We start from the raw sequence: 10,948 nt of genomic DNA on the forward strand, positions 1-10,948 counted from the left end.
GGCTTCCATATGCTCACTTGTTTATGTTCCAGCCATCAAGCCACCCACAGTGTGCCTGTCTGTACAATCGTTTGACACGTTTCTACCTGCTGTTCTAGATTCTGGCTAGAAGGGACAGAATCTCATTGGCTGCTACCCTTGTGCTTGACCTGGTGCAGGCCAGATGGTGAAACTTGGTGCTAACTTGCATATTCCTTTGAAAAGAAAATTGCCAATAAGCTTATTTCTTTTTTCCTTATTTATTTTATGCTAAAAATAGAGTCTATTGTTCCTTACTGGGACTCTTTCATTGAGTCTTTCAGAAGCAACTTTTAATCCACCACCATATCCAGCAATCTCATAAACCATGAATATACTTTTTAAATTTTATATTTCCAATTTATGGAAAAGAATTTTCTCATCTTCTGTATGTAACAAAAACACATTCATTACTAATGTATAAATGCTGTGTGTTTTCATTATTGACAATATATATTCAGGATGAGATTAGAAGTTTATATCAGAGACACAATTGGGTATTACTTTTGAATTTGTGGTGATGTACACTGGTGTGGTGTGGTTTGTACAAGTAAAAACAACTCACCTCATGGCATTGTAGCAATATGTCTGCCAATGACAAACCTCCAATGACTAACTTCCTTTCCTTTAAAATTATGTTTTGCTTTTCATTATTTGTATGAATACACAAATATCTACCTGTTGAGTGAAGGTGCCCAAGGAGGACAGAAGGGGCAGTTTTGAGCCATGTAATATTGGTTGTGGGAACCAAAATCAGCACCTCAGCAAGAGGTGCTCTTATACTCTTATACATGCTATTATACTGAGCAATCGTCCCAAGCCCTAGATCTCTCCTATTAAAGGCTTCACCATGTTCAAGTCACAGCACATATTAAAGCTCATCACCATTCATTGGACATGTCATGTACAATCAATAGCAACGTCCAGTTATTTATGGATAAAAGACTATGTTCATTAATGATCCAATTCCATGAGCAATATGCTTATTAGAGTAGTAGACAAAAATCAGAATATAACCTACACATATGTGATTTTCCTCAGACTCCCAGGTCTGTATGCAGTGAAAGTTGTGGTCCTGGATTTAGAAAAACCCTCCTAGAAGGAAAAAGGATCTGTTGTTTTGACTGCATTCCATGCCCAGAGAATGAAATTTCCAATGAGACAGGTAAGTGTGTGCTGTATGGAGAAATTCTCTACTTCTAACTAATAGGTCATTTTTTATGAGAACTGAGGGCATCTGAACTCAGATTCTCACATTTACTGTAAAGGCTTTACATAATGAGCCATCTCACTAGCCCAAGTTTTTTTATTAATAAGAAAATGAGTGTTAGCAAAGTTTAGTGGTGCACCTTCTTACTTCATTCAGGAGGCAGAGATAAGCAGATGTCTGAGTTTACAACCAGCATGATTTTCATAACAAATCCCAAGACAGCCAGGGCTACATAGTAAGAACTTGTTTTAAAAATAATTTTATTGCAAATAAATTGCCTTCAAAGAAATATCTTTGATTGTTATCACAGGGCTTAGTGGACTCATTAGTGTTACTCTCTGTGTCTTCTGAAGTTATGTACAATATACAAAGAATGACTAGGTGCTTTCGTACTCTCATTCACACTCTCATCCAGGTTTCAATACACAAGAGGTGATTGGCAGAAGTGATTTGACTGTGATAGTAGCTAATATTCCTCTCTCTTACACACTGGGAGTAGCTGGTGGGGGATTGGGAATGAGACAGATAAATATTATGTTGTCCTAGTGGATGTTTCTGCAGATATCTCTGGATATGGTCAAAGGTGACAGATCTTCAAATATCTCTGGTGGAAGAGGGAAGAAGGACACACATGGTATCCTCATTAGAATTCTCACACTTCCTTCCAGGCTTAAAACATAGGCAGCTCTCACATCAAAACAATCATCCACCATGATCAAGTAGGCTTCATCCCAGGCATGCAGGGATGGTTTAATATATGGAAAACCATCAACGTGATCCATTATATAAACAAACTGAAAGAACAAAACCACATGATCATTTCATTAGATGCTGAGAAAGCATTTGACAAAATTCAACACCCCTTCATGATAAAAGTCCTGGAAAGAATAGGAATTCAAGGCCCATACCTAAACATAGTAAAAGCCATAAACAGCAAACCAGTAGCTAACGTTAAACTAAATGGAGAGAAACTTGAAGCAATCCCATTAAAATCAGGAACTAGACAAGGCTGCCCACTCTCTCCCTACTTATTCAATATAATTCTCGAAGTCCTAGCCAGAGAAATCAGACAAGAGGAGAACAAAGGGATACAGATTGGAAAAGAAGAAGTCAAAATATCACTATTTGCAGATGATATGATATTATATTTAAGTGATCCCAAAAGTTCCACCAGAGAACTACTAAGCCTGATAACAAACTTCAGCAAAGTGGAAGGATACAAAATTAACTCAAACAAATTGGCAGCCTTCCTCTACACAAAAGAGAAACAAGCTGAGAGAGAAATAAGGAAATGGCACCCTTCACAATAGTCCCAAATAATATAAAATACCTCAATGTGACTTTACCCAAGCAAGTGAAAGATCTGTATGATAAGAACTTCAAGTCTCTGAAGAAAGAAATTGAAGAAGATTTCAGAAGATGGAAAGATCTCCCATACTCATAGATTGGGGGATTAATATAGTAAAGTGGCCATTTTGCCAAAAGCCATCTACAGATTCAATGCAATCCCCATCAAAATTCCAACCCAATTCTTCATAGGAGAGGCAAAACAATTTGCAAATTCATCTGGAATAACAAAAAAATAGGATAGCTAAAACTATCCTCAACAATAAAAGGACTTCAGGGGGAATCACTATCCCTGAACTCAAGCAGTATTACAGAGCAATATTGATAAAAACATGAATGGTATTGGTACAGAGACAGGCAGATAGACGAGTGGAACAGAATTGAAGACCCAGAAATGAACCCACACACCTATCGTAACTCCATTTTTGACAAAGGAGCCAAAACCATCCAATGGAAAAAAGATAGTATTTTCAGCAACTGGTTCTGGTTCAACTGAAGGTCAGCATATAGAAGAATGCAGATCAATCCATTCTTATCATGCTGTTCAAAGCTTAAGTCCAAGTGGATCAAGGACCTCCACATCAAACCAGATATAATCAAACTAATAGAATAAAAAGGTGGTGAAGAATCTTGAACACATGGGCACTGGAGAAAATTTCCTGAACAACACACCAATGGCCTATGCTTTAAGATCAAGAATTGACAAATGGGATCTCACAAAACTACAAAGCTTCTATAATGCAAAGGACACTGTTGTTAAGACAAAACGGCAACCAACAGATTGGAAAAACACCTTTACCAATACTACAGCTGATAGAGGGCTTATATCCAAAATATACAAAAAATTAACAAAGTTAGACTGTACGGAGCAAATAGCCCTATTAAAAATGTGGTTCGGAGCTAAACAAAGAATTCACAGCTGAGGAATGCTGAATGGCTGAGAAGCTAAAGAATTGTTCAACATCTTTAGTCACAAGGGAAATGGAAATCAAAACAACCCTGAGATTCCACCTCACACCAGTCATAATGGCTATGATTAAAAACTCCAGAAACAGCAGATGCTGGTGAAGACGTGGAGAAAGAGGAACACTCCTCCATTGTTGGTGGGATTTCAGACTGGTACAATCACTCTGGAAATCAGTCTTGAGGTTCCTCAGAAAATTGGACATTGAAATACCTGAGGTCCTAGCTAAACCTCTCTTGGGCATATACCCAAAAGATGCCCCAACATATAACAAATACACATGCTCCACTATGTTTTTATTTATAATACCCAGAAGCTGGAAAGAACCCACATTCCGTCCAACAGAGGAATGGATAGAGAAAATAAATATGGTACATCTACACAATGGAATACTACACCTCTATCACAAACAATGACTTTATGAAATTCATTGACAAATGAATGGAACTGGAAAGTATCATCCTCACCGAGGTAACCCAATCACAGAAAGCATACATGGTATGCACTCATTGATAAGTGGATATTATCCCAAATGTTCGAATTACCCTAGATGCACAGAACACATGAAATTCAAGAAGGATGACCAAATGAGGATGCTTAACTCCTTCTTTAAAATGGGAACAAGAATACCCTTAGGAGGGGATAGGGAGGCAAAATTTAGAACAGAGCCTGAAGGAACGCCCATTCAGGGCCGGCCCCACACTACATATAAAGCCCCCAAACTAGATAAGATGGATGAAGCAAAGAAGTGCAGGCTGACAAGATCCAGATGTAGATCTCTCCTGGGAGACAAAACCAGAATATGGCATGAACAAAGGCGAATGTGAGCAGCAAAACACTGAACTGGAAATGGGACCCTTGTTGAAGGAATGAGAGAAAGGACTGAAAGAGCTTGAAAGGGCTAGAGACTCCATTTGAAAAACAATGCCAACGAACCAGAGCTTCCAGGGACTAAACCACTACCCATAGGCTATACATGGACTGACCCTGGGCTCCAACTGCATACGTACCAATGAATAGCCTAGTAAGGGTATCAGTGGAAGGGGACGCCCTTGGTCCTGCCAAGGCTGGATCCCTAATGATAAGGGATTCTTGGGGGGAGTTAGGTTATGGTGGGAGGATTGGGAGGGGAACATCTGTATAGAAGGGGAGAAGGAAAGGTTAGGGGAATGTTGGCCTGGAAACCAAGAACGGAAATGACTTTTGAAATGTAAATAAGAAATAGCCAATTTAATAAAGATGGAAAAAAGTGAAAATGATCTACGCTGTACAGGTGCACCATGGAATCACAACATCAGCTACGATGTTGTCTCCCCGGTTTCCCTGCCCTCTCCTTCTATCTCTTTCTCTTCCCTTTAGCTTTTTTTTCTGCCCATCCTTCCTTCTCATCCAATGACAGGCCTCATTCTATCCTGCACCAGCCCTCACCTGTATTTTACAAATTAAATGGGGAGAAGTTTCTGGTGAAGTCACTTGAGTCCTGAATACATGACTAGGCAGCTGTTCTTGGGGCAGTGGAATTAGCATCAAAATACAGGTAATTCCAGAGCAAAGCACAATATGTCTGCAATAATTTCTCACTCTTGAAATCATCCCACACATGGTCAGAAGATATCCCACAACTGTGTCATTTCCAATATCTTAGGATCTCCAACGTAATCTGAACTTCACCTTCACAGCTTCACTCAGTGGTCTCTTTGGGGCTCAATCAGGGATACCCCTAAAATAATCCTGATAATTTACTTAGCTATGGAGGAAGGCTTCAGTGCTCCTTTCATGGATTCTTCACTCTAAATACAGAACAATTTGGATGAAACTGCAACCATTCCAATATTTGCTGTGACTGGATAATGGCCCCCTCATACAACTACATCTTTAATTGGCTTTCTGTTGTCAATGGTTTCTTTCACTGCTTAACTTTTCTTTCATTTCTTTCCACAATTTGGAACCTTAGCTGGGTGAGATCTTGAGGTTACCACTCCCTAGGTTTTTTTTAATATATTATCTCCTGGAACACTGGTCTTATCTCCATTACATTTTCAGGTGTTCATAATCTCCTCAAACCATACATTTTGGTTTGCTCAAATTGCTTCTTTTCATTATAGATCTTCATGAAGTTGACCACAACAACCATGCAGCATTCAATCCGAAATTGTCTTGAAATCTCTTCTACCAGTGCTATTAATCTAAATTTCTTCAATTTAGCCTTAGACAGATCATCTTTCTCTCTCTCTCTCTCTCTCTCTCTCTCTCTCTCTCTCTCTCTCTCTCTCTCTCTCTCTCTCTCCCTCTTTCTTTCTTTCTTTCTTTCTTTCTTTCTTTCTTTCTTTCTTTCATTTTTGGACAAAGCCAGAAAGCTGCCACATTCTTCTCCAAAATATCATGAGAACAATCTCTAGGCTAGTTCATAATATTCTTCTCCTGTGAAGGCTCTTCAGTCAAGCCATTATAATCTACATTGCTCTCTGCACTGTCTTCTGTGCTCTAACGAAGATAGCACATTAAGACCCACTTAAATCATCCAACCACTATTCTGGTCCAAAATCCAAAAGTCTTCCACATTCCTACAACAAACATGGTCAGCCCAGCCACAGCAACACCTCAGTCCTGTTATTAACTGCTTGATCATCAATCTACCGCTGTGATAATCCACACTGACTTTGACAACTCCTATAAAAGAAAGCACTTGTTAGAACTTAAATTCAAAGGTTTAGTACATTATCATCATTATAGGCTGCTAGGTGGCACAGGTAGTCATAGTGTTGAAGAAATAGCTCAGAGTTCTACATCTGGATCTGCAGACAAGAAGAGAGCCACTGGGCCTGACTTTGGCTTTTGAAAGCCTCAATGTCTATACCCCTCACCCCCAACTCCCCATAACACTCTTCCTCTGACAAGACCATGCCTTCTAATCTTTCTCAAGTCTGTCATTCACTGATGACCAAGTATCCAAATATATGAGCCAAGGGAGGTATTCTTATTCAAACCACCACAACACACATGGCACACACACGGAAAATGAGAAGACAACTGTGGGAGATCAGTTCTCTCCTTTCACATTTTTTCAAGTCCAGGAATGAAACTCAAGTTGTCAGGCCTGCAGAGCAATGCTTCCCCCAAATAAACAATCTTGCCAGAGCCTCCAACTGGATAATTTTAGTTAAAACTATGATTCCCTCACCACTGGCACCATTCAGCTTCTACCTGAGTATGCTGATGTACATTAGAATTAGATTTCAGGGCATCTTCTATGAAGGTTCAGAGTGTTTTGTGGGACCTTGCATTCTTAGTACCTGGATAGACTTTACAGATGGGAAACCCAAGTTTGCTACATTCTCAAACACAGTGGTGGTGCTGATGGTAGTAGTAGAGTGGGGTGAGGAGTAGGATGTGCATACAAACAAGTGTGTATCGCTCTCCACCTTCTTTTTTGAGACAAGATCTTTCACTGAAACTGCATGCTTGTAATCTGGCTACAATAGCTAGCTAGAAAGACCTTCCTTTCTTTGTCAAACTAGTTCTGAGATCATAGGTGCTTAGAGTTGCACTTGCACTTTTAAATGAGTGCTGGTAATTGAACTCAAGTCCCTCATACTTACATGCATACATCTAACTAAGATTTTTTTCCAGTCCCCTTGGTGGAATTAGTCTATGATCCACTCCCACTTTATCCCACTTTAATAATTTACCTTGACACAGCTGGCACCCTGTCCCTTCTCAGCATCTATTTCATACAGAACATCAGATTCCCCTCTGATGCTTTGATTCTAGGACCTGCCATTCAAAAATATTTTTAATGTGATCTTTGTAGTTTTATACATGGATCCTCCCTTTTTCACCTCTCAATTTCATGTCATCTTTAATTTTTTGTTTGTTTGATGGGTGTTCATTTTTATAACTCACTAAATCCAATCAGTGCTGCTAAAACACACATCTACTAGAAAATGGTGGACTTACCAGGAACATCACAGAAGGTAATTGACTTTCTTTCCCCTAAAACCATAACCTTCTTATAGCCTCAGCTAGAATGGGACCACATGAGCCCCTCCCTGATCCATATGAAAATGTTAGCCATCTGATCTTATACAAGTCTTCTTTAGGCAAGCGCATCTGCTCTGAGTTAATGGGTACAGTTGCCACATCACGCCCAGAAGCCTTCCTGCAATATTCCTCCTCACCGTTTTGCTCTTACACTCCTTCTAACTCCTCTTCAATGATGGTCCCTATGTTTTGTGAGGAGGGATGAGATATACATATCCCATCCAAAAGTTTGGTTTACTGGGGTTGTTTCTGGAGAATTTCCCCTTCTCTTTGGCTTTTTACTCTAGAGTGGAGGGGAAGTGACATTCTCACTTCTTTACATTTTGTTGTTGGTCTATGTTGAGCTCAGCTGAATCTTTTGTAAATCTAACATTAACTGTCTTTTAACAATTCATAGGCCAAAGAAGAGAGAACTGAAATGGGGGGATGGCGAAGTAAATTAAGTACTTACCCATGAGCCTGGGAACTTTGGTAAATTTCTAACAATTGTGAACCTCGCTTTTCACCCAGGGCTGCTGTCCATTGGCTGTCAAGGACATAGGGTGTGGGGGTGTTGTGGACAGGATCCAGAGGATGTGAGTACAGAGAGACAAAATGAATTCAGGAATCAACTTCACTCAACTTTATTTGGGGTGAACAGAGTTATACAGATATTAGAGAATGGGTTAGGAATTCAAAGGTAGATATGTATTAATGGTTGGGGTAGGAATGATTCTAGGCAGGTTCTTATAAGGAAAGTGGAAGGTGAACATATAATCTGGACATAGGATATGACCATACTCAGTTTTTTTGGAGTTACAGGCAGTAAGTTCTAATTGGAGAGCTTTTCCATACATGGTAGATTGCAACCTTAATAGTAGGATTTGCCAACAGAAAAATCACATAAAAAGCCAGGTGTGGTGGTGGACTGTGTCTATAACCCCAGTACTGGGAAGGCAGAAATACAAATCCCTGGCACTCCCTGGCCAGCCAAACTAGACTAATCAGCAATACCTGGACAGTTCACACATTACAAAGCAAATTAGATGGCTCATGAGGAATGTACCTTAAGTTGACCCCTGGGTAACACATGTAGAAATACATACAGGCTGCATAAATATTCATGCACACATATGCATCAACAAAACTAAAAATATTCACTTATTTACACAGAATATAAAGACTCCAAGATTGAAAATACCACTGCCCAATAGTGGCAAATTTCACCAAATTTGTTACTGTTCTAAATTTAGAGAAAGAGAGTCCATGTGAGTGGGAGTGCATGTACCATGTTGCACATATGGAATTGGGGAGCCAGTCATCACTTGACTCTTTTGCTTGAAACTATGTCTCTCCACAGATGCATTAGATAGGCTAGATGTCCCATGAGCTCCCAAGACAAATTCTATCTCTGTGTCTCATCTCACTATAGGGTGGCCCTGGGATTACAGATATTTGTGCTTCTATGTCCAGCCTTTACCTGGGTCCTGGACATCCAAACTCACATCATCAGGCTTGGGCAGAAAGTGAATTTACCTGGTGACCATTGGTCCCCAGCACAGGAAGTGCTAACTATGACGGCAATATTGTAACCAAAATGAGGCTGTGTAGTGTACATTCCTAAGTTTCTGGTGGTGTCAGAATCTTCGGACCAATTTATCATTGAATTAGGAGGAGAAATCATAACTTTGTCCGCGTCACAATGTTGCAGTCACATTAGTCCCTGCACAACATTTATTTGATATCGGAAGTAACAGAGGAAGGCTATCAGGTTAACCTACTCAAATAAGAGGGTCTGTGAGCAAAAGAATAATGATCATGAAATAACAAAAATGTACATTTTCACCAGATGTGGATCAGTGTATACAGTGTCTAGACCATCAATACGCCAACACAGCACAAAACCACTGCCTCCAAAAGTCTATGACCTTCCTGGATTATGAAGACCCCATAGGGATAGGTCTGTCCTGCATAGCCTTGTGCTTCTTTGCACTATCATCTCTAGTTCTTGGCATCTTTCTGAAGCAGAAGAACACTCCCATTGTGAAGGCAAATAACCGCACTCTCACCTATGTCCTGCTCATTGCCCTTAACTTCTGTTTTCTCTGCTCTTTTCTCTTCATTGGCCATCCCAACACAGCCACTTGCATCCTGCAACAGACCACATTTGCAGTGGTGTTCACTGTGGCTGTTTCCACTGTTTTGGCCAAAACGATTACTGTGGTTCTGGCCTTCAAGATCACCGCTCCAGGAAGAAGAATCAGGTGGTTGTTGGTAACACGGGCACCTAACTTCATAGTACCCATCTGTACCTTGATCCAAATTATCTTGTGTGGAGTCTGGCTGGGAAACTCCCCTCCATTCATTGACACAGATTCACGCTCTGAACATGAACATATTATCATCATGTGCAACAAGGGCTCAGTCACTGCCTTCTACTGTGTGCTGGGTTACCTGGGGGCTCTAGCCCTGGGAAGCTTCACCTTGGCTTTCTTGGCCAGGAACCTACCTGACACCTTCAATGAAGCCAAGTTCCTGACATTCAGCATGCTGGTGTTCTGCAGTGTCTGGGTCACCTTCCTCCCTGTCTACCACAGTACTAAGGGGAAGGACATGGTAGTTGTGGAGGTCTTCTCCATCTTGGTCTCCAGTGCAGGACTTCTAGGCTGTATCTTTGCCCCCAAGTGCTACATTATTTTGTTAAGACCACAAAGGAACTCTCTTCAGGGTCACAGGGACAAAATACATTATAATTATAAGACTTACTAAATTTTTATTAATTTTCAAGTCAATACATATATTTTGTTCCTACTCATCCCCCTCACAAACTAATAATCCTATCCCCTCTGTCTACCCTTGTTCCTTATCTTAAAACAATCTTTATTTCTATATTCATATATGTTTCATTGCCCTGTTCTTTCCCAGCTCCCAGACTTTCTTCCCTCTCAGTTATTTTCTACTTTCATGTTGCTGGAGAGACAGACAGAGAGAGAGAGAGAGAGAGAGAGAGAGAGAGAGAGAGAGAGAGAGAGAGAATGAATGCCAGTTTCCAGTTTTTTCTCTTGGTTTATCACACTTTTGGATCATCAGGTGTGAGGGATACTTGGAACAATAAACTTTTATTGAACCAGAAGAGAGGCACTAGAAGAAAGAAAATCTTTTACCCAAGTTGATACACATCAATGTACATAAATTCATATACAAATTCATGAACATATAATCATATATCTTAATGCATTCTGGTTGGTGTCAACTACTTACTTATCCCATAAATATATATTTACAGACACACACACACACACACACACACACACACACACACACACACACATGTCTATATTTACGTATGAATAAGGAACAAAAGAACAAGAACAAGGGCTAAATTAATT

The 10,948-nt window shown here is 40.0% G+C and overlaps 1 protein-coding gene across 1 annotated transcript in view; it reads left to right on the forward strand.

Annotated features, from left to right (window-relative positions):
• LOC120093129 (vomeronasal type-2 receptor 116-like) overlaps positions 1-10,328 on the forward strand; it is a 58,197-nt gene extending 47,869 nt beyond the window's left edge. The window contains exons 4-5 of the mRNA XM_087579638.1: positions 1,060-1,183; positions 9,409-10,328. Coding sequence (XP_087435764.1) covers positions 1,060-1,183; positions 9,409-10,328 — 1,044 coding nt within the window. The remainder of the gene's footprint in view (positions 1-1,059; positions 1,184-9,408) is intronic.
• The last annotated feature ends 620 nt before the right edge of the window (positions 10,329-10,948 follow it).

This window comes from Rattus norvegicus, chromosome 12, assembly GCF_021556685.1.
Source record: "Rattus norvegicus strain SHRSP/BbbUtx chromosome 12, alternate assembly SHRSP_T2T, whole genome shotgun sequence".
In the NCBI taxonomy this organism is placed as follows: domain Eukaryota; kingdom Metazoa; phylum Chordata; class Mammalia; order Rodentia; family Muridae; genus Rattus; species Rattus norvegicus.